We start from the raw sequence: 24,783 nt of genomic DNA on the forward strand, positions 1-24,783 counted from the left end.
TAAGCCTTTTTTAAAATGGGAAAGAATGTTTTGACAGGACTCTATGATATATCTCAAACCACAAGCAAAATAACACTATGATAAACTGTGTCAGTAGTGTAGTTCATGAGGGATATTACAGTTAGCATAAAGAAATAAAGATTAATCCAAAATGCTTACCATGCTGATGGACAGTTGGAAGGAAGAAATCCATGTTCCCATCACCACTACCACTGCCATCATTTCTAAAGAGCTCAGCAACTTTAAGATGACAGACATACAGATATATACACATATATACATTTATAAATCAGAGCGCAAGCAAAGAGAAATTTAAACTATTCTGGACAACAGGAAAAAAAGAGGGAAGCACTCTAGGAAGGTATCAACTTTGCTTCTGAAAGTGTACAGGAGTTCTAATAAAGACTGAAATATTTACATATGCCACCTCTTACTTAATTTATGACATTGGAAATAGCAATGGGAAGTCAGAATGAAAGAAAACACATACACATAGTTTATCTTTCCTCTCTTTCCCTCTTTGTGTCCCCATTTTGTATTTCCCCTTTCTCACTCCTAACTGAGGCTTGTCATGGAGGAATCTAAATTGAAAAAAAAAAAAAAAAAAAAAGGTAGGGGAGACGATAAAGTCCCTCAAGCTCCTTATTCTAATATTTTCTCACAAAGTGAAAATGTTGGGAAAATCTGCAGAAAACTTAACTAATGGGGACTTCATAAGCTTTGTGTTTGTGTTGGAAAGGCCAAAAAGAAGGCTCATTTTAAAAAGGCTATATAGTTACTGGATTACTAAAGTTAGTTGTAAATTTTCTGTCACAACAATTTGAAAGAGAAAAGTTTGACTCCTTTTAACAAAACAACTATTCAACCAAAAAGACAAAATACGTGAAAAGTCTCAAGACTTTACCAAAAGAATCACTGAGACCATGTTGCACCATAGACACATACAATCATAGCAGAGAGCTGGATTAATTCAAGGAAATCTGATACATCCTCCCAGAAGGGACCACACTTGCAATTTCTGAATTGTTTAAAAAAATAACATCAGTTTAAAAAAAAAAAATCAATTTATGGCTGTCAGTGTTTCTAATTACTTTTCCCTCCAACAAGCTTTACAATCTCCGTTAAAATTTTTCTCAAATGGAAAAAAAAATCTGTAAGGTATTCAGGGGTTTATGTGGCAGCACCACTATGCTTTGCCGTCCCTTCAGACTAGCCCTTCAAACCAATAATTCTTTCAAGTGTTTGTCTTGTTCTTACAGACAGTTATCTACGAGCTACCTCTGCAGCTACAGCTCAGCAAACTCCCTATGGCCCTCAACATCCACAGCCTATTACTGCTATAATCCATTTGACCTATGTATTGCAGTTCTTCTGATTTCACTCATGTGGAAGAAAAAACAAAACAAAACAAAAAAAAACCAAAACAAACAAACAAAAACACAACACTTTGACTGTTTAGCCTTAAATATTTTATAAATATTCCATATTTTTGAAATGCAAGATATTGCTAATATATTTTTGCATTATTTTAGTTCTCATTACCAACCATGAAGTTATACAAAGTGAAAAGCAGCAATTGCCTTTAGATGACCTAACAGATGGCAGTGATACACTTTCCCTAATACATGGTAATAATATACTTGCTATGGGATCTGGTTGTTTCCACCAAGGATTAAGAAAAGAACTGAGGAACAGTTCTTCCCTACGAAAAAAGACAGCTGTATGGGGGTGGGGATGTAGAGGTGCTTTTTGTTTGTTTTCAGAAATAACATAGAAAATAATGCCAAGAAAGACAAGATTTTTATGAACGAGTAGAGGTCATGAAAATACAACTAAGGGACTGATATATGTGCCTTACCTCCTCCCTCTGGGTTCAACAGCTCCACTTTAAACGTTTTTTCTAATTCAGGAATAGTATTATCAGTGATGTTAACAGTAATGTACTTGTATCTTTCTCCTGGCTGAAATTCCAGTGTACCCACAACAGCCTGCAATATAAGAGCTCTTCATATTTTTGTTCAAGTCTAATGTTTTCATCCATGTAAAAAAAAGAAACAGAACCTTCATTTTGTCTTTTTCAAAACATCTACTTTTCCTCACTTAAGCTTTAAAAAAAAATCTGAAAAATCTGTTTTACAAAAGAAAAAAAAAAAGAAGAAGACATCTAAGTTGACATACTGGTGAGCATCTGCATTCATGTACATTTTTCTTATTTTTCTGCACAAATGATCAGTTGGACAAGCAAGTGCAGATACACGCAGGTTATTTTGCTAGGCATATACAAATCCCAGTATGTACAAGCATAATGTTAACCTGTACATGCACTTGAATAATATGGTCTGTAACAACAGCAAAACTCACAAATTGCTACACTGAAAACTCTGTTAAGAAAAAAAAAAAAAGTTCAAAACCAGAGGCTTTTCCTAGACAATGCAACTTACTGCAGAGAAAAGAATGGAGAAGTCACATGATGTATATTTTTAAGTGAATATTACATATCCATTTGCCACATCACCTTGTAAAGTAGTCTTTCTGTGAAAGAATCATAGCTGGGCTAGAGCAGTCAAACTGAAAGCTATCTCCACGATAAATAACTCTAATTAATTCCAAAACAATTATACCACCTTGGCAGTTGCCATACCTGATAATCTTTGGGACTGAAAGCTGTGACTGGCACTGTTCTGTATTCCACCAGAACTGTTCCAAGAAGGCCTTGTGCACGAACTACCAGTAATCTGACGTGTCCAGCTTCTTCTTTAATAGTAATATGGGGCACAGAAGAGGCTGGAAGAATCATTTTATCACCTGGCTGAGGAGGTGGCCCCACAGAGAACTGGAGCAGACCTGGAAGACAAGAATTACTACTTACATGGCTTTTCATAACAAATTTTAAAGATGATAAACAATTTAAATAAAGTGATTGATAACATATCTTGTGATGGTTCTGAAATTAAAAACCACATATACCAGTATACCCTTAAGCCTCAATCACACTATTTCCAGAGATGTGCTGTGTGCCTTACCCTCTCTCACTGATATTCTTGTCAGTCTTGATAAAAGGCACAGCACAATAATAAAACCTTCTCTTCCCAAAAGAGCCTCACAGGCCACGGTTTTGCGTATTTACTGGTACAAGACATATGGAGAAATGACTCTCATTGTCAGGAATTCTCATTTGATGAAAAACCTGGACAGGATCAACTACATGCAGAGCCTTTATTTGCCCTCACAAGAGAATCATTGCTTGTTTGGTCAGGGAAGATTTGAGGCCTTTTTGTAAAATTATAAAAGAAAACTAATTCAGTATTCATTCATGTATATAAACAATGAATTAATTCAAGTTAGATAAAGTGGAATATATGAGATTGCTTCCTCAACTATTACAACCAAGCAAAGTTTTCATCTGACTGGAAAGAACTACACAATAATCTGAAACAAAGCTGTATAATTCCCATCATTGTTACCGTATGGGTGGTCACTGGCTTTGATGCTGATATCAGTAGTTTCCTTTTCTGGATCTATACTTGCTCCACTGGTAGGAGTTGAACCTAGTTTCCCATCTCCAGACACTGCAGAGACTAATGTCACACGGAAATATTCATTTAACTCCGGAATGTCATCATCAATAACATGCAAATTTAACACCTAGAGAAGGACCAAATCATGGAGAAATCAAACCATGCAACATTCTTTGATTAGTCAGTCAGCTGTATCTGCTGTATAGTTCTGAAAGCAAAGGACACTATTTTTGCTCTCCACATAAATTCAACTAATTTCTAAGATAACATTTTATGTCTAGAATATGCTTTCCAAAAACAATGCTTCCAAGCTACTGGAAATGGAAGGCATATTTTCTGAATTGTTTCAAACTACATAAATAAGTGATAATAAATACTTGTTTGGTTGGTTTTGTATATCTTCACAAAAGCAGAGTTTAATTTCCATGTACTGAACATGAAATATCTGATAAATTTTAAAATCTTTTTGAAATTATGCTTATGAAGAGACATTACAGTGATTAATCCAATTTAGAGAGCAAATAAATTGAGCTTATTATACCACCTGACACTTTGACCTGCAGATCATACGATTTACTAACATAACCTTGCTCTAAACACGCTAACACATTCACTTCAGAAAATTCCATCTTTCTTTATGTTTCGATATGGTCGGACAAACATATAGAAAACATTTAAGTAGCTGATCATATTTAGAGGCATGGTAATGAGTAGATTACAAATGTCAGTTGAAAGTCCCTTAGGATATCCCACCTGAAGAGCAGCTTGCTACCAGCCCGTTTCTTAGAGCCATGCACATTAGCTCCTCTGTATGTATGCAGTAAATTGGACCAGTAAGCTGTGTAGCAAGAGCCTACATCAGCCATTTTCTGCCACTAGATAGAGTAATGTGGGCCTCGTCTATGTTGCCATGCTAGAAAAGCTTTGGAAATTTCTGCTATATATGATTGTATGAAATGCAGTAATATCATTTCACAGAGAAATAAAGCTGAATGAACAAACTATTATAACATGAATGAACTATTTTCAGATACCACACGCTTTTGCCAGTCATCACATTATCCAGATTCACAGTTCTAGTGAAGTCACTGGGATCCCTGCAAATGACTTCAGCGAATTTGAGTCCACATTGACTTCTGCAGCCTGATATAAGTGAAACTGAGGATGGTATTTTCTACTCACAATTCATCCTTATTATACAAACAATAATAGAAAGTGTATGTTGTTTCTACAGTACTGTGGTCCCGCACCACTTCTTCAAATAAATTTAACAATTCTGTGCTGTACATCAGGATTGAATTCATTGAAACAGATTATTTTTATTTCTATTTCTAGCACACGCTGTTTATTACCACAGAATTTTAATCATAGGACAGCCCACGTTGGATGGGACATCAAAAGATGAAGTTCAATGTTTCATGGAAAAAAAAAAAATAGATGAAATAATCCAGCACCATGTTCAACTGCATCTTAAGCACCCCTGGTGATGGGAATTCTACCATAGAACCATACATTGGTTTGGGCTGGAAGGGACCTTAAAGCCCACCCAGCGCCACCCCCTGCCATGGGCAGGGACACCTCCCCCCAGCCCAGGCTGCCCTCAGCCCCATCCAGCCTGGCCTTGGGCTCTGCCAGGGATGGGGCAGCCGCAGCTCCTCTGGGCAGCCTGGGCCTGGGCCTCACCGCCCTCTGAGGGAAGAATTTCCTCCTTCGCCCCCTCCCTCGCCCTGCTGCCCACGCTGCTGTTGGTGCAGCCCAGGGTACGGGTGGCTTTCTGGGCTGCAAGCACACATTGCCGGCTCATGTCGAGCTTCTCATCAACCACCACGCCCAGGTCCTTCCCCCCCCAAGGGGTGCTCTCAGTGCTTTCTCTGCCCAGCCTGTGTTTGTGCTTGGGATTGCCCTGGCCCAGATGCTGAGGTCGGGACAACCCGACCCTGTCCCTAAGGAAGTCGTTCCAGTAGTTGTAAAAAATTTCAAGACAAAACCTCTCCCACTCTATCTTTGTACTCTTTGCCCTCTGTCTTCTCCTGTGGTTTCTTGAGAAGAGAGAGCCTCTGTCAACTCTGGAGCTGCCCTTTAGGTACTGTAATAATGGGATCAAAGTCCCCTTCTAAAGGGTGAAAAGATCTAACCCCTTGAGTCTTTCCTTAGAGGACAGGTTCTCCAGCTCTTTGATCATCTTTCTGGCCCTCTTTTGGACCTCCAGTCTGCCCACATAATTTTTTAATTGTGGGCCTCTGTAGCTTTGAATTCCTACTCTTCAGTGTATCCTGGTATCCTGGTATTTCTTTTTTCTTTTTCTTTTTTTTTTAAACTAATTCAGATAAGGAATTTCGTAAGACTTTTAGAAAGCTTTCTCAGAAGCAGCTAAAGCTTCCCTTATGTATCATTTCTCTTTCTCTCCCCCAACTCAGAGATGCAATTCTGATTACCAATTTCAGGTGTCTCTAAGGCCAGAATATTGAATAATTTCCTTATGTTCCAGTTGCTCGCACACTTTATGCAGAGGAATAGATTAAAGCAGACAGTAATCATTTCAGGGAGACTCAAAAACAGCTATTGTTACAAGAACACCTTTAATCTCCTGTTTCTGATTTTGAATTTAAAAGGAGACAGAACCTGGATAGCCTTGAGTGCAAGAACAGCAATGAATCTTACTATTGCCTATTTAATTGTTGTGGACATAAATTTGAGTTACAACACTCAGATCAAACCTGATCATTTTCCAATTTCGAAAGTACATGGACTATCTACACTTTTTAAAGTATATGTACACATACACATAAATACAGTTAATATTTTTTATGTATATGTACATATATCTAATATGTACATGCACACATGGTGACTTTTGAACTGACATATACACAGAGCTACAAATAACACTTTCTTGTTGTCAGGGATGGAAAAAAAGAAAGAAAGAAAATATATATATAACAAAAAAATAACAACATAAAATAACAAAATAAAAAATAATAAGAAGAAAAGCCATGTGAAGTAAACACTCTCTAGTATGCAAACCAGCCAAGCACCCTCAGAAGGTATTTTCCAGGAGGTTTGTAAAGGACAGGATGAATTGTTAATAGGAAGGTAGGGTTTACCTCTGATCTCTGCCAAGGAACGAATGTGATAGTGCCACTGCTATTAGAAAAATCGGTAACAGAGTAATTAATGCCAGTGGAATCAACCTGTGAGATAATGTACTTTATATACACATAGTCTAGGGCTCCCCTTGTACGCTCCACAACACAGGATATAGTGGAACCTTCATCAGCAGTCTGGAAGAAAGCAAAAATTTGGAACGTTTATTACTGTCAAAGTAAATCAAGGCAATTTCATTAAATAACACGAAAATATTTAATGCCAGACAAATGTTCAAGTAAAAAATTGCTGTCATGTTACTTTCAGCTCTTTTGGAGTGTTAGGAAGCTGAAACTGACCTTGATGCCAATCAGAACAATCCTAGTGGAATCTGCAAAAGTCTGATGCCTCCCTGAGGACTATTAAGGTAACAAATAACAATACACTGCAGTTCGTCCTGGACACAACCCCTTTCCTAAAACTATGCGTCAGAGACAGAATCAATATGCTTGAAATGTACCTGTCGAAAGCAAATGAAACTATTGCTTTATAATAACGTCAATATTGTAATTTTCCTTAGCAATAATTTAAAGAAAGATTTGGATCAGCACTTTCTCTAACCAGACACACTATGGATAGAAATAAACTATACCATCATCATTCAGAAAAACAGATTTTTCTCTTCTACTGTCCTCCTTACAATTCTGTATCTTCACAGATAACATGACTTCTGCAGCGACAACTTCACGTCTCTGGAATGAAGCTTTAATTGGTACTGACCTTCTATTTTAGAAAATAACGTTCATAAAATTAACATAGAAAATAATTTTATCTGAAAGTTATTGGAAAGGTTAAAGCTATCTTATGCATTAGATAAATTTCAGGGCTGCTTTGTAAGAAAGCATAGATACTGTGTGTGACTTCAGCTGCCTAGTAGACAGATATGCACAGTTAAACTACTGGTAAAAAAATGCTGTGTTCCTGCATCACCACTAAGAGCTCTAATACTTCCCTGGTGAAATGGACATATGATAGGTGCAAAACAATTACCGTGCCATATAATTATTTTTTTTCTTCATGGTTGGCTGATGATCTGTGGCATCACAGCGTATCAGAGGTACTTGAACCTGAAGGAATCTATTATCATAGCATATGGTAGGCACACAATAAGCAAACTGAACCAAACTGAAAACTAGTATCACTCAGGCAAGACAGTTATTTTAAAAACATCATAAGCACTTTGATTAAAAAAGAATGTAATTAAAGCTCATAAGAGTTCCCAAATGAAAACTATATTAAATTTTTTTTTCCACAAAATAATCCAATACCAGTAGAGATAGCTATCATGTTATTCCCCCTTATAATTGATTAAAGAAGTAAAGAATGATTTATGTTTATTTCAAGCCTCCTCAAAAAGTAGCAAGTTTACACTCTGCATATAGAATGGATACCACTGAAAAAAGATTTCATCTGTTAAAACTAAAACAACAAAAAAAACCACTACTAAATCAACCAACTGACATCAAACATATGCAAATTATAACTTAGTTTATGACAGCAAATGAAGGTGGAAAAATCCATAACACTTTGTCATTGCATGATCTCTAGTAAAATTATCTCAAACACATCATGTGACACAGAAAACTAAAATAAAAATCTTTGCAATAATCCATTCTCAAAAAAAAACCAGAGAAATAAATCTTACATTTTAACTGGTAACTCAAATGTAACAGAAGTGAAGGTAAAATATTTTTCTAGAAAAAAAAAATTAAGCCTTAGTCTTCAGTTTATATAGTAAACTAAATTTTCTTAACCATTTTTTTCTTTAGTTTTTTAAAATTATATAGTAAATCCCAGTGGAACTGAGGTTGTATTAACAGAACATATGCATCTCCAAATCCTAGGAAAACTTTGCTTAACCACAAAAGCAAACACTGCAAAATCTAGGGTTTGTTCAGGTCACTTGGTCCTGCCATTTAGCTTTCTGTGCCTGAAATATCACCTACAATTTCCATTATGACCACCTTACCTCAGGGATACATGCTCCAGTGAAGCCAAATAAACCATTAGCATTATCACTTTTCTGTATTCTTAATCTTGCTGTGGTGTTTTCTTGTGAAATTCGAGCTCCACCACGCACAGAAATGAGCTTTAGTATGAATAATTCTTCTCCTTCTTCCTCTTTGTCATCCTTTGCAGACACGATGAATGATTTATTGGTCTCTCCTTGCCAATACTCCAAATACCCAGAGACAGGGTGGACATCACTTTTTGCAGGAGTTGCATGAAGTTCATAGATCTCTGCTCGTGTCAACTTACGCTCATAAAGCCTTACATCCTGCATTAACCCTGTGTACCTACTGCTGCCGTTGATTCCTGCTCCAATTCTTACTATTCCTGGACCTGAGAAGGAAATTATAATTTTTTCTCATGTTGTATTTGTATGAAACAGTCAGCAACTGACTACCTGTTTTTCTTAAAAACCAATGGTAAACTGTTCATTGTCCCTGGATGAGGAATCATATTGATCTTGAGATCCAAAATCAGGAGGTTCCTTGAGCCTCATCTCAATGTTACAGGTAAGTCCTCACAGGCCAAACAATTCCATCCTATGCTGTCCAAGTTTTTCATCCTATTAGTTCTAGCAGCACATTATCATCATCCCTCATTTTTATAAGTCTTAGAGACTTGAGGCTCCCTCTTTCCTCCACAGATTTTCAGAGCAGAACTGCAACCCCTTTTAGCCCTTGTTTTGCTGAACAAATCCTACTTTGTTTCCCTCTGCTAGGGCAGCTGATCCATTCTGATGATACTCATGATTACTGCATTAACCCTTCTGGACATCCATTTCATCCACCACACTGTAATTCCATGCAAATTCCAAACTCTTTTTACAACAGCATTTATATTTCTCTGTCTCCAAACTATAGGATCACAGCTGCCTCATATTCATTCCTACTCTATCCTATTCTGTGCCATGCTATGCTCTTGTGCTAAAACACACACATCAGCTGTTTTCAGTTGCCTTTCAGAAAACGAAAGAAAACAAACAAACAAAAAAAGCTGTGCTCTTCAGTGTATTGTCATACATATGACACTGAGTGGCAGTTGTAGAGATGAGCAACCACAGGAACTGATAAAAGTCCCAGGGCACAAAGTGGAGGATGCTGAGAAAAACTGGGCTGCTATGCACACCACTGTGTATTACCCAACATTCAACGGAGAGAGATGACATACTTGCCTTACTATTGCATTATCCCCAGACACACGCCATCCCCACTAATAAAGAAAATTTACAGCACAGACATATCCTTCTAGCAATAAAAGCATAATTGCATTTCACATATATTTGTTCTAGAAACCGAGGGAGGGAAAAAAAAAAAAACCTCTCAGCCTCTCAGCTTAGCTACAGTACTGCAAGTGTGATGGAAATTACTAATTGCAGAAGTACTATTCTTTTTACAAATGGAAAATTTGATTTCTTAAACTTCAACCTGGAATTTTAAAAGCAGAAATAAAATAGTACACCATACAATTAATAGTCCTCTACTCTCACTCAACATCGCAGCAGTTTGAATTTTTTAGAACATTCACACAATTTCCATAGGCTTTCTGAAAATCCTCAAAGAATTCTTATCCATTCCTTTCAATTAACTTAACAGATATAATCATTTCAGTGTATTTCTTCCACCTTTGAAGTGGCTAGACTATGCATTTCAGAGCTTTATATATGGAGAAAAATAGCAAAGGCTCACCATCAAGAATTGCTTCTCCTTTTAGACTCTTCATTCCTCCCAGAACTAGAATTCCATCAACGTAAAATTCAATTATACTTTCATCCAGAGTAATCAGAACGTGAAGCCAAGTATTCTCATCCAGGTATTTCATGACTGATGTTTTAGCCATGTATGTCATATTGGACCCTAATGCTGTATAATGAAGCACTACAGAAACATGAGAATCATTTGTCTGAATTTTCACACCATAATATAAAGTCCCATTATCGTTATCCTTTTCAACTATATAGCCATCTGTACTGACATTAGGAATTAACCAAGCTGAAAATGTAAAATTGGTTACTGCATTATTTCCATTGTTATGGGTATTCAGGACCGATAATGCCAAATGCATCCTCTTTTCCACTGAAATACAGAGCGTCTGTTCCACTGTGATGGCGCCTCATGTGGGGCTGTGATTGTACTGAGCTTGGGAATGATCCAAGCAACAAGAAATCTACCATTGATGGCAGTCCAGCTTGGAAGGTACTAGACAGTATTTCCCAACCTAGTCGGACAACACCAAAGGTGCCTTGCTGTCTCCAGATGGTGAAGTCCGTAATATAGGAAAGGTCATCTTCAGAAAGAGTATCTTCCACTATCTCTCTGTCCTGGCTCTCTGGATCTATAACAAACACTCCAAAAGGGTCATCATTGAAAGGGATCATGACAGTTACAGTAGGACTGGTTTCAGATAACTGACCACCAGGACCAGGAGACCCACCTGCGTAATAGAAGTTAGAGTAAAAGTTAATGATTAAACAACACACTCAGAAAAAAGTTTCAAAGTACTTTTTTTTTTTTTTTAATAAAACAAGTTTCTAAAAAAACCTCAAACCCTCCTTTAAGATCCTCTGGACTTATAGCAAATGATCTAACTTGAAAATTACATAGGTTAATTGTATTATTCTTAAAACACTGTGCTGATGTAATTTCAGTAGAAAACAAACCCACATGCTATTTTTCAGCTGTAAAACACACAGATGTCTTTCAGGTGAAACATGACAAGGTCCATCTTTTCTTAATTAGCCAATAAGGTAGGTTACCTTTGATTCGTTTGATAAGCATGGGGGCCAAATTCAATTCTTGTATTGCTCAAAGACTTACAGGAATAGAGAATGGCAAAATCTTGCCTGTTGCCTCTGATACAGAAGTACATACACCTTGCAGAAACAGTAACCAGTTGTGTGTTAAAACTGCTGCCCAGTCCTGGTGTTAGTCATCTATCTTTGCACAGTAAGAATTCATGATATGAAGATCATGTTGTGAATGGAGAATCTCCGTGTTCAAAGTGTACAGTGATCTACCTGTTATAAGCAGGAAATCTTTTGTACATCCGTATGGACTTCACTTACAGGAAAGGCCAACACACATTTTCACTTGTATCAGAGCACAGAAGACCATGAATAGTACTAAAGTGGAATTAATCCAGATTAGGAAATGTGTCCAGTAGCAATTTAAAGTTGTAATTTAAGTCATGTGAAGTGGTAACTACAAGTATTTTACCTCCTCTAGGGAAACAAACAAACAAAAAAGCAACCTCTATTATGGTAGACACACATAACCTTTAATACCTTTGTTATTTCTTTGTTAGTATCTTTGTTTTATATTTTGTGCATGGAGATCTATGTATCTGAAATTCAGAACTCTTGGTTTTTGAAATGAAACTTCTGAACTTTAAGAAGTTTAATTTCAAAAACCAAGAGGCATCCCTTTTAAAGTTCAGATCACCAAAATGTGTTTAACAGTAATTCGGGAACTGAGTAACTCTCTATATATGGAAATCAAGATTAAATGAAAAATAAGACCTAAAACCTTACCAGAAAAGCATAGGATATCAAGACATGATTCAGAGCAATGCTCTTTCTAGTGTTGGTTTCTTTTTGATTGATTAAACATAACTCTTTTCTACCAGATATGAAGGAAATGGTGATATGGAAGACAATACCTGAAGCATTCACCAACTTTAGAATGTAAAATTCATTGAATTCAGGAATTCTATCTGAAATGGCACGTAGTGTTATTGACTTCGACCTTTCACCATCCATGAAGCACACAGTCCCATAAGTTTCATAGAATTCTTCTCCTGGCTTCAGTGCAGAGTTATTATCAAACAACTGCCAGGTCAAAGAAACATTGCCGAAGTGTCCTCTGTGTCTCAAAATCCTGTTCAGTGATACAGAAAGAATGAGAGTCCTGGCAGGCATGCATCAGCGTTGAGTAGAAAAGGAAAATGTGGAGACTCCTTTTACTGTAATCTTCCTTACAGTAAGAAGTAATATACTATGTAATATAAAGTAAAATACTAATATACTACAACTGTTCCATGAAGCCTTCCTTTTAAAGGCAACCACTTTTGCAGTACAATTCTACTCCCGGAATACGTACTTTAGAAAACAGAAGTAGCATACGCAGGTCCATGCAGAATACTACTGTGAAGCTACACATCACTGTGTCTTGTAATTCCAATTTATAATAATAAATATGAATGCATAATAGTTCAGAAAGTTAACATTAAAAATTAATATACTTGGACACTCTTAGACAGGAAAGAGAATCATCTACATTTAACCACAAACGTTTCTCCTTTCAGTCATCAAGTCTACTTAAACTTTTTCTTACACTTGTATTAAATTAGAATTACATTCTACGGCTTTCAGAAATCTACTGTTATTTGTGATTAAGAACGTAGTAAATGAAAAGATTTTTTTTTTTTTGGTAACTATCTGCTAACACAATTACACTAATTTCAAAAAGGCACTACAAATAAAAAGTGACCCATACAGTGCCTTTATTAAGAGTGCGCTTACATACAGGAAGTTTGCTTCTGTCGGTTTGCACGGTGACATAAAATGCCTTATAAATAGATTATATCAGGTTGAAGAATTAGTTCAGCTAAACTAGTCCAGCCACAGCAACACATTTATGTTGTTTCTGCTTCCAAAGGTTTTTCTTCTGTGGCGTTAACCAGGGTGCTCTATCCCAGCTGTGTAGCGCTGCTGCACTAACTCCAATTACCTCATTAAAACCTCTGTGTTTTCGGTGGTTTGGTTACATGCTACTTTGACCACTTTTTTATATGCTACACAACTGTCAAAGTAGTGACAGTATGGAAGAGACAGATCCCTAGTAAATATATTTTATCAATGATGACTGAGCAGGTTCCTCAGATGTTGGAGATCTTGGTATCCTATAATTCCATAAAGCACCTGTATATAAGCATGTTTACATCAAAACAATATTCTTAACACCACCAAATCCACAAAAATTATCCTGCAGATTAGACTATAAAGGACAAAAAAACAACAAAGCCCAAAACAGTGAACAGCACAACAACAAACACACAATGAACTTAATATCCTCTTTTCTTGAGACTATTCATATTTCAGATGTATTGACACAAGCATAAAGAACCAATTCACAGCCATAAGCATCTGCTTCAAGGCTTTAAAACAAACAGACAAAAAAAAAAGGATGATTTTTTAAATGCAAGAAGAACCTCTTCCCTAACTATTTGCACTATCGCATTTATTGTGACCTAACTTCTCTTTACAGCCTGTCTCAAGATTTCTTAACGAAAAATCATTTTTTCATCCAATTAAAACCCCATAGTAAATTTATGAAATGAATGTAACAAGGCGAGATGCCAAGTGCATTCAATTTTTAACCCTGCTAATTCTTCAATATATCATGGTGGCACAAAGGAAAATACTTTCAAAGGTCAGACTAATGAAGAGTGTCACATCCGGACTTTAAGTATAGATTTCAATCTGTAATTAACAGATAAAAGAAAAAAAAAAATACAAAAACAGAAAGAAAGAATACAGTAGTTTGCAGTTGAAAATTTCAAAGATGGGTACAAAAAGCCACCTAGTGCCACACAGTTTTATTTAGCTATTTGTTGAGTGGTTTTTTTTCTTTTTCTGTCAGCCTAGGTTATATTGTGCTCAATCATTCAGATTTTTCTGTATCTACAGGTTCCTGAGATTATAACAGAACATCAATGCTGAAGTCTTATTTAGTTACATTTCAACATGAGCTTCTGTGCACTTTTTAATATTTACTGTGTACTCCATAGTATTACAGGTGATGTCTTCAACACATTACAAATCATTTAATCCAAAATTTTGTAAAACTGTTTTTCTATAGTGCACTTCTATCAATGCACACTTGTGCATTTGATTTAATCAAAGTGCTATTTATAAAGTACCACATACACCAGTTCCAAAAGAGTGCAAAGATATTCTTTAAACGTTACTTACCAAAAAATGTTACTTTTGCCTTCTTCAACTGGCTTCTCTAAAGGTTCCAAAGAGAAAATTCCATTAGGATCATCATTTGCTTCAATAATAACTGTTGCCATTCCAGCCTTAAAGATAACTGTATCTCCTAAAAAAGAGGACAATTATTATTATTAAAATTGGAATCAGAAATGTAGGTAACTCTAAATCCAATTATGTTTTCTACTCACTACAATTGCTTTTATACAAAGAAAAGGACAATTATAAAAGTCAGTGAAAAACAGAATTTGAGGTATTCAGCAGCAGGCAAATCAGAGTAAAAGTATTTAAGTAGTGTACCATCCAGAGAGCAAGACGTAAGATTTTCAGGAAAAATGACATGAACTGAGAAGATGTGATTCTTACTACACAGTATCCTTGCATGTAGTTGTTATGTGAGGTAACATTTTCTGTTTGATCATCTGGACAAGTCAAAAGAATAAGATATTCAGAGGTACAGAATAAAAGAGTAAGGTATTCAGAGAGCCCCGACCTTCTTTAGACCTAGAAGAAAAGTATTGCATTTAAACTAAATACAAGCTATGAGCAATGTCTAAGAGTTTATTCACTCCCATATCAAAGAATATCTAAAAGGAAGAAACATAAGATTCTTATTATGTAGATGGGAAGCTAGCAGGCTTTCAGTGTGCATATTAGTACAGGTAAATATTAAGGGATGTTAATTCTAACTCCATTGCATTGTCCATAGATGAACATAATGTGTCCACACCCACCCCATTTTTTGTCTTCTTTGAAAGTGTCCGACTAAATTTTGTTCCACGTTAAACAATGTGCTTATTCCTCTAACTTCATATACCTCTATTTGTATTTTCTCTCAGGAACAACAGTCCCCAAAAAAATTTCAGAACAGTCAAGGCCACTGTATGTAACCAATCATAGAAAGAAAACCAACTTTTGCTTTCAGGAATATGTATAGAAATATTCTTTATTCTTAGTGATTCTAGAATGGCTGTAAAACTATATGATGCTCATTTTAGAGGAAAAAGGAGGCTATGGATACCCATTCCCCATGTGCTAGGAGAAAAGCCATGATATGTTCCCAATGGGGTAGTATTGGGAGCTACCAGTAGATCCTGAAGAAAGTTATTAAAGTAGAAAGAGACAACAAAAGAGAAAACTTATGAAGGAAGAAGAATGGTTTTGTCTAATCCTTTCCCTAGTCTGATATTTTATAAGAGACCTGGGTACTACAGTGAATACCAGCCGACCTTGGGAAATAGCTTAGCTGCCTTATACTCAAATTACTGCTTTCCCTGTCAACCTCTGGCTGCCTGCTACCAATGTTCAGGGAAGGATTCAACTCAAGATCAATGCTGCCTTGTGAGAAACTCACAGGCCAGCCGCAGGGTGTCCACTGTAGCATGACCTCAATCACTTCAGTCTTATCGACTGCTAAAGACTAAGACCATCAGAGACTGTAATGAGAACTAAGATGCTTAGCGTGCTTACAGATGAAGAAATCTAATTTTAGGTTTCCTAATCTTGAATTGAATACCTGGTAGGTATTTTACTTTGAGAACGTGTCACACAATCTGAAGGTATAGTCTGATGGTTAATTGCCATCATCTTTCTTTGCTTTATTAAATTACAGCCCCTCAGGTTTCAATGGCTGATTCAATACAGCTTTGCTTTGCATTGCAAAGATTTGCAGCAGATTCAGAGCCTGTTATTACCTCTCAACTAGAGAACAGTAAAAAATGAAGGGCAGTAAATTAAAATTTGATAACACAATTGCAAATGACTCTCCCACAACACCATGAGTTTTGTTGGAGCTAGGTGTGGGGAGGGTCTTTATTAAATACTTAGGGCTCTGGAAAAATTATGAATTTCTTATACTTCACTTTTATTTTCTCATGTATATTACATAACAGTGATAATTTATTCTAAAAGATATGTATTTCAAAAACGTGAGGAATGGGCTGAATAATTTTGGTCATTCCTTTTTAAGTGTAAACTTTGAAAAATAAATAAATAAACAAAAATACGTTATTTCTAAGGTAATAAATCCTTTCTTTAGAGGTGGTCCCCTGGGTAAATTGTGACATATATTTTTCTGCAAATTAAGCCTTTTAAAACTATAGTCTCAGAGTGAAAAAAATGTATGCATACTTTTCGCTACTAATAAAATAGAGCAATTACATACCCTTCCTCCAAAATATGGCAGTTCTGTTTGTTTTTACAAAAATCATGTAGTTTTGTAATACACTCTGGAGCATGAAAAAAATAACTAAAAGAATACCTCTTTTCCTAAGACTGTTGGGTACTAAATTTTGTTTTTTTTTTTTTTTGCTTTGTGTTTTTGTATTGAAGTCCATCTAATTTGGAGCATTTATATTTGAAAAGGGACTTTCACTCCAGTTGTTTTTGCAGGCAAAGTATCAACTCTATCATTTGATTTTTGTTTCCAATAAAATAATTAAGGATGAAAATTCAAACACAGTATGCATTTATTGTATAAAAATCTTGAAGCAAACATTATTCGTATAATTCTTGGCATTTAAATATTGCTTTATGATAAGACCAAGATACTAAGAAATTGCCAGCAAAAAAAAAAAAAAAAAAAAAGGAAGACTTACCTGTAGAATTGAAAAGGATAATATAAAATGTTTCATCAGTTTCAGGGGTATCATCATCGTTGATATACACAGATAAATTCTGCTCCCTTTCTCCAACATCAAACAAAATGACACTGTTCTTTCCACTGGGAACAAAGTCTCCCTCTTCAGCTGTTGCATCTCCATTAACAGTAATATACTGGACAACAACAGCGACATCAGCAGATCCATTCCTTAGGACTGTAAAGTTTGCAACACTTCCTTCTTGAACACTCACTGTCACAGGTTCTGAAAATACAAAAGCAACAAATCTGTCTGAGTTCAAGCCTGAGTTGCTTGCATTTGCTCTGTTTTCTTAATTCTCTCTAGTAGGATCTTCCTCTTCAATGAAACAATAAGATGTATGTGATAAAGGTAGGAAATAATTCAGGTACGAGAGAATATTTTGTACCTTGCCTCCTAACTGATCTCAACATCAACAAAGAGAAAAATGACACACACAAAAAAATGGGAAGGTTCTGAAGGAAACAAATATAAATTAAATACAAAAAAAAAAAAAAGTTTGGGGAGCTTTTCCACTTGCTCTTTTGGGATTACGATTTCGCAATGATCTGGTTTGTGAAAAAAATCCGTTTTAGGTAGTGTATGTATTCCACATTTATAAACAATAATATCTAACCTGCAAAATAAATGGGATCATCATTCTTTGTTATTTGTAAAATTGCAGTGGTTACATTGCCCAGCCTGGCTCCACCGGTAGCATTGAATAAACTGATGGTGAATACTTCCTCCTCTTCAGGCACCTGAAAGTATTAAGACATTAATTTCTAGCATACAAAACACTGAAGAATTTAAAATGAAAAGTTAGGGGGATTAATAAGCCAGAGATTTCTGAGTGTTGTTTTTATTTGTCAGTCCTTATGTGTCTCAAGAGGGATGATAATTCATACAGTTATACAGAAATTATCATCCATCTACAGTTTTTGTAAGTAAGTCCCTTCCTCTTTATCTTGCACAGATGACCCAAAAGTTACCTTCCAGTTTTATGTTTCTGATACATGTAGTTTTTTTTACAGCTTTATTTATTTATCATTAGGTGTAATCTTTCTTATATTACTTCAAATTTATCAGCATATAGGATTAGGATTGAAATTAGGATTCCAGTTATCAAGATACGAGTTTCAGTCAAACTTTCCTATAACTTTACCACAGTACAATTACTCTCAGCTTCTACCTTTTTTGTTTAGAGGTATGCACAGCTTCTGAAATTTCTCTATGATTTGCAGACATTATCTCAGTTCTACCCAAGTATTTTGATATTTCCTACAAGTTATTAGGCTCTTGAGAAACACACATTCCTTTTTTCTCCTTATACTCTAATGTTTTAGTACTTACTCTTTGTCCCATATTCTCACCCCAAAACACTGTAAAAGTGTTTACCTCATCTGGCAGTGAGTAAATGGTGATATTTTTTGAAAACTCCAGATTATCAAATAAAATAGTCCCTTGCTCTGGATAGACGTCATTGGTACATGCTGGATCAACAACCCAAGACACACTAACATTTCCATAGTTTCCTTGATTTCTTACAACTCTGTAAACAGCTAAAAAACATAAACAGAGTCAGTGTGCATATTCAGAGCAACAGAAATCAAAAAGGAACATCTGAAACATCTGAAACTGAGAAAAAGGAAATACAATAATAACCAATTTCACTTCTTATGAAACCAGTAACATGTTGGAGTGCTACAGAAAAGGACACACAAAGACAGATTACTAAAGCAGTGCAAACTGCTTTAATTTCACATGTTAATTCTTGCCTGTAAAAGTAATTGATAACTGAATAGATCAATTAAAATCACCCATAGGAAGATTTAACTCTATGTTTCTCTTATATAACACCCCATTCTTCATTCTCCACAAACAGAGCTACTACCTCCACGTTGCACTTTGCACATACATCAGTGCTCCATCCCTCCTGTCTGGAAAATTCTCTAGCAATCCTTTTTACTCAGTTAATCCCTCTGTTTTTCCACACCCATACTTCTCCACTTCACTCTCCGCTGCTCATCTTGCTTGGCATTGTACCAATCTGTAAAGTCCTGAGTGGAGATTTTAGTAAGAAGTCTCCTAGACTTCTGTTATCCTAGAACAGGGAAAATAAGACTTGCAGAAGCAGACAGCAGATAAAGAAGTAACTCTAATAAAAAGGAATTACCGGTATGGATGACTTCTCCTTTGCTTTCACTTATTGTTACTGTTAGTTCGTAAGGTAGAAACTGAATGATACCATGCGGATCATCATTCTTCAAAATGGTTATATTGACCATTGTGGCATTCCCCAACTTGCCTGGCATTTCACTGTAGCCACTAAGTACCACAGAATATAGCTCATCCAGCTAGAAGAGGGAAACTCAGTCAGAACAAAAATACATATTCAACATCCACATCAAAAACAAAATGGTCTATAGTCCACAGTCCCCCATCAGGCAGAAAGGGATACAAACTTAAAATGAAATCACACACATTCTACATGCAATAAACGTTTGTATAATGCTATCAAATAAAGGAAATTGTTAGAACTTTCTATCTCTAAAAGCATCAGTTTCTCCAAAAGTCTATTATTATTATAAGCAAGGACTTATTTTGTGTACTTAATTTAGAATCGCATAATTTCACAAGTAATGTTTGTAACACACTCTGAAATGTAAATTTTCTTTCCTCCAAGACTTCTTAAGATTCCTGGCTTTGTAACAGGTAAAGCAAAGATTTTTAAACCATGGACAGCATGCTAATTTAGAAAGAATTGATCAACTGGCTTTATTAATCTAATGGGACATGGTACTTTCAAAAAAGTATCAGAGAACATTAGAAAAAAATATTGCATTTATCTATCTAGAAAACAGCATTACTCTACACTGGGGAGAACTCAGTGAAACTGGCTGGTGGTTAGCAGTAAAGAAACACACATGAACTGGTTCTTCACATACAATTCAATTAAACAATGGTGTTCAGTACTACAGAATGTCATGGATGCTAAAACCTTACCTGCGTTCAAAGCGTAACTGCTTCAATTAACAGAAAGAAAATCTGAAGGCACCCAAAGATACCATCCATTACTCCAGACATCCTTGGACTGCCCACCATTGGAGGCTGGGATGGCATTCTGGAGGAAAGTGATTATATATGTCCTGCTCATGTATGTGGCTTTTGGCCACTCTTGGAGATAGAAGAGTATAAAAGGACCTCCTTATTTTTTAGTCCTGACACTACAATTCGTATGTTTTTGCCTGAGCATTTCAGCAGGATGACTTACCTAGTCTAATAATACTGCTGTAAGCAGGGAAATACTTTTATCTCAGCCTGCTGATGAACTAGTAAAAACTGGGAATGGAACTATTAAATAACCCGCTGTTTTAGTGCCTAAGTTTTACTAGATTAACTTATGTTCCTGGCTTCTGTAGTGGAGTTCAGACTTCTTATGTCTCCTTTCTTTGGAGTATGTAGGGAAAAGAAACCTGAATTTCTACAGCAGCCTATGCAATTGAAGTTGGAGTTGCTGTGATCCCCTGATTTCCTCATCATATGGTCCTCCATCCCTCCTTCAATCCATGACTGATGACCACCTGGCCCTACAAAAAGATTATTAACCTTCCTAAAACCTTTATGTTTTGTAAAGCTGGCTTTCTGACATCTTACTCCTAGATCAGCTCATTAGCAGGATCAGACAAACACAACTAACTGCTTATGCAAAATACAGCATAGGAATGTGCATGTAAAGGCAGCAAAAAATGCTGAATCACAGCAGCTAAAATTTATGTTAACATAAATGTGGTAAAATCAAACCCTTGCAAACTTCCTGATGGAATCCAGGATGGCTGATGCACAGGAAAGGGAACAAGCTACAGAAAAGCAGAAAGCAAAGAGAAAAGCAACAGACACATGCCTCAAATTGTGCAGATTTCTGGGATTACAAAACAATAGAGATATCAGAGAAATGAATATTCAGGCAAGACTGACAAGACCTGATTTGTATTGATATAAAGTGCTTTCATATGGTGCTTGACTATCTTATAGGCCTTTCAGTCACTCCTCCTCTATCTATTTCTCACACTTAAGAAAAAGAAAGCCTTCAAATGTTACAGAAAAATTGCTGGTATTTACAGGTGAAACCATCTATATTTTAGTAAGTGACAAACAAATATGTATGTGAATGCAATTTAAAGAGAGAAAAATATTAATTCTTACCTCTGGAATCCCATCCATCCTTGTCAGTAGAGTAATTATGATCTCTCTTTCACCAGGCTTAAACTCCAGAATTCCTGTGCTTCCATAAAACTCATTATTATCTCTTGGTTCTACAGTGTAGCGCAGAAACTGTCTGATGAGGCTTCCTCTAGTGCGAACAATCTGCAGCTCAACAGACTCCCCTTCCTGCAAAAAAATAAAATTAATCTTTTTCTAGCACTCTGTTAGAACTAAGTCGTCTGTAATGTTTAAGTGACGTTACTCGGATAGCTACCTTGATGCTGTAGGGACCTCTGGAAGAGGAAGAAAATTCGAACACTCCTCCAGGATCATCGTTTTCCAAAATTGTAATTTCACAAGTAGTAAACCCGTATTTCAGTATCTGATTTTCCACACTGACCCTGAGAAAGGAAGGTAAGAGGTTTTTTTCAAGTTGCAACTCTGTTTAGCAAATCCATACAGAGGAGATCAGGATATTGACAAATTTTATGAATAAATTATGAAAGCCAACAGTTACCTACAAGGATTAAAACAAGTTAAGAATGATACAACATCAGAATGTTTTATCCATTCGTAAAAAATGAATAAATAAATAAATAAAATAAATAATTGCCTCTGAAGTAACTTTTTGTTTGTTTGTTTCTGATTAGCTTTTTATAGCTAGTAACTCTGTTGTTTGTTTGTCTGTTTTTGATAACACATGCACACAACACACAGGAAAAGAAACAGAATAGTGCCAGGAAAAAAAAAAAAAAAAAGTTAGTTAAATTCAGAACTACTTTGTACTTGGATCAAGGTATAAAGGAAATTCCAAAATCACCTATGCTGAGATTACACTGAAAAGCATAAATTTCCATTATTGCTTTGTTTGTCAAAGTTTACTACTGACATAAAGAGGCAGAAATTTGACCCTCGATACCATGGATTTCATCCTCAGCTCTGTGTTAGCCTGCCTTCTGTAGATGTGGAGACTACCTGTAGGATCCCTGTCTGACTCTACAAAATGTTGGACCTGCTCTCAGTAGCTCAGACTCATTCCCCTTTCTCATTACTCCTTTAAAGCACATGCTGAATGGTGCAAGAATGAAGTACGTTGACCAAATACGCATACTTCAGATTCCTCTCAGTAAAGGATTTCTCTCTCTGGGCTTCTCCTACACCATCTTGATCGTACTCTGTGACAGGAATGGGCAGTATCTGATAACAGTAATGAACCTTGCATATTACTTGCTTGCCTTTCCTCAGAAGCAGTAATTTTCATCATTTTAAATTTCTTATATTAAAAATTCCAGAGAAGCACTATTGCAGGATGCATCAAGAATACACCTTCAGATTGATGGTCTGCATATGATTTATTACATGTAGTTTTAGGTACTTAGATTCCTTTGCATCTTTCACGTTTCCTGTCAGTATTGTATTTTTCAATGAAATCGTGGTCCTGCATACTGTACATATTTTTGTGCTTTCACTGTGCTACAACCTAGACTTTATCAAACACTATTTCATGAAGAAATGTGATCTATTATATCCAGTTTTTGAAATCAGGCCCAGAACTGTGTCCAGAAGCACGTTTTAAGTAACTGGAACCTACACACACAAAAACAACTTAGCATTGTTGTAGCACAGTCTACAGGACAGGGTACAGGATGCAAAATAGGTAATACCTATTTAATAGAGTAACGTGCTCATGTTTGTTACATGTTTAAAAAAAAAAAAAAGTCGGTAGAAAAAATAACCTGTGTTATATAAATTATATGCATGTTAGTCTAAATCAAGATAACTTTCCTTGTCTTTGACTAGAGAAAATTACTCTGTAACTCTAATCAGTTCAGCCATTTAGTTGGGGCAAACTGTATTTGTAGCAGTTTAAAACAATTAATTCATTATTCCATGAAACACTCAAATATCAAACACTGAGCCATGCATTCATAACTTTCATCATTCACAGATCCTACATAAAGAAATGCCTTCAAGCAAGAACCCCATGCCATCAAACGAAACACCAAAGGGGAAGCATGCGTTGTCTGAAGAGATGCAGAGACGTGATTCTTGGGGGGGAAAGAAATGATAAAGACAGTTTCTGTCCAAACCAACCACTTCTAAAACAAAGCATTGATTCACTGAGGACAGAAAACAGTTCACCGCACTTACCCAAAGAACACGACAAACCTTTCTGTCTCTACCCTGTCAACACAGAGGAAAAAAAAAAAAAAAAAAGAGGATGTAGAAAGTAATGAAAGTGCCACTTACTAAAATTTCAATACTACCCATCTTATAAAAGAACAAAAAACTAACAAAAGGGACAAAAAAAAAAAAAAGAAAAAGAAAAAAAAGAAGGCTTTCTTTTTACTTTCCAAAAGTTTATAATGTTCTTTTTATGGGAACCCTGCTTGCTTGGCATTTTCCTGTTGACAAAGGCCAGCAAGTGGGCAGTTCCCACTTAGGAGGAGTGACCCCATGACCAATTCAGCATGTCAAGAGCCACTCAAGGTGTTCCCTACCAAGCCCTCCTCAAAGAGCTTGATTACTGACTGCGTGATCACAACTGCAGCAGCCATCCACGATTATAACCCTTTATTAGGGAAATACATCTACGTGCCTCTGTGATATGGTGTTTCATCAGTCTGACAAAGTAATGATAAAAACAGATAAGCACAGAAAGAGTACTGATGGGTACACAAGGAAAAGTAATTAGGCACAAAATCACAGCAAACCTCATTTACAACAATTTTTTAGTTAATCAGATTACCAAAGTAGTATATATACATGTATAACATAAATACAAATATAAGAAAGAGAAGCAGAAGGAGAAAAAGGGGAAAAAGAGGGGACAAGGAAATAAAGGGACAAAAAAAAAAAAAGAAAAAGGGGAAAGGAAAAGGTATTTGCTAATCAAAAGGTTAAAAAATTAAATCAAGTTTCAACCAAGCATTTATAACAAAACTGCCACATGAAGTCAGTCAAAAGGGCAGCATTATTCTGCAATAGTAATCATGTATTTTGGCTTTCTTAATCAAAAATACATTAAATACAAAAACTGTATCGTCTATCAAAGCACCAAAAACAGATTAAAACAGTGTTTGTAAGGTGATAATTGGGCTCCACTAATCTCAAAAATAATTTAAATTTGGAATTCAATACAGACAAGAGTTCACTCTAAATTCTGAGAAGTAAATACATTCACAGACGTTCTTTCGAATAGGAAGTCTGAATTAATTGAAATTTGTTATTGATATTCACTGAAGCTAGGTATATATTGAGACATTCTCCCTTCCCTCAGAAACATGCAAAAGCATTCAAA

At 35.9% G+C, this 24,783-nt stretch overlaps 1 protein-coding gene across 1 annotated transcript in view; it reads right to left on the reverse strand.

Moving 5' to 3' along the window:
- The window catches only part of LOC136787812 (adhesion G-protein coupled receptor V1-like), a 154,966-nt gene that overhangs the window by 38,933 nt on the left and 91,250 nt on the right, over nucleotides 1-24,783 (reverse strand). Inside the window, 17 exon segments of the mRNA XM_066985141.1 lie at nucleotides 160-240; nucleotides 1,859-1,988; nucleotides 2,642-2,844; nucleotides 3,465-3,645; nucleotides 6,623-6,799; nucleotides 8,632-9,005; nucleotides 10,358-10,700; nucleotides 10,702-11,102; nucleotides 12,327-12,544; nucleotides 14,641-14,767; nucleotides 17,256-17,522; nucleotides 17,914-18,037; nucleotides 18,675-18,838; nucleotides 19,453-19,633; nucleotides 21,483-21,668; nucleotides 21,757-21,883; nucleotides 23,634-23,666. Of these exon segments, the coding sequence (XP_066841242.1) occupies nucleotides 160-240; nucleotides 1,859-1,988; nucleotides 2,642-2,844; nucleotides 3,465-3,645; nucleotides 6,623-6,799; nucleotides 8,632-9,005; nucleotides 10,358-10,700; nucleotides 10,702-11,102; nucleotides 12,327-12,544; nucleotides 14,641-14,767; nucleotides 17,256-17,522; nucleotides 17,914-18,037; nucleotides 18,675-18,838; nucleotides 19,453-19,633; nucleotides 21,483-21,668; nucleotides 21,757-21,883; nucleotides 23,634-23,666 (3,317 nt within the window).

This window comes from Anser cygnoides, chromosome 31 (assembly GCF_040182565.1).
Source record: "Anser cygnoides isolate HZ-2024a breed goose chromosome 31, Taihu_goose_T2T_genome, whole genome shotgun sequence".
Classification (NCBI taxonomy): domain Eukaryota; kingdom Metazoa; phylum Chordata; class Aves; order Anseriformes; family Anatidae; genus Anser; species Anser cygnoides.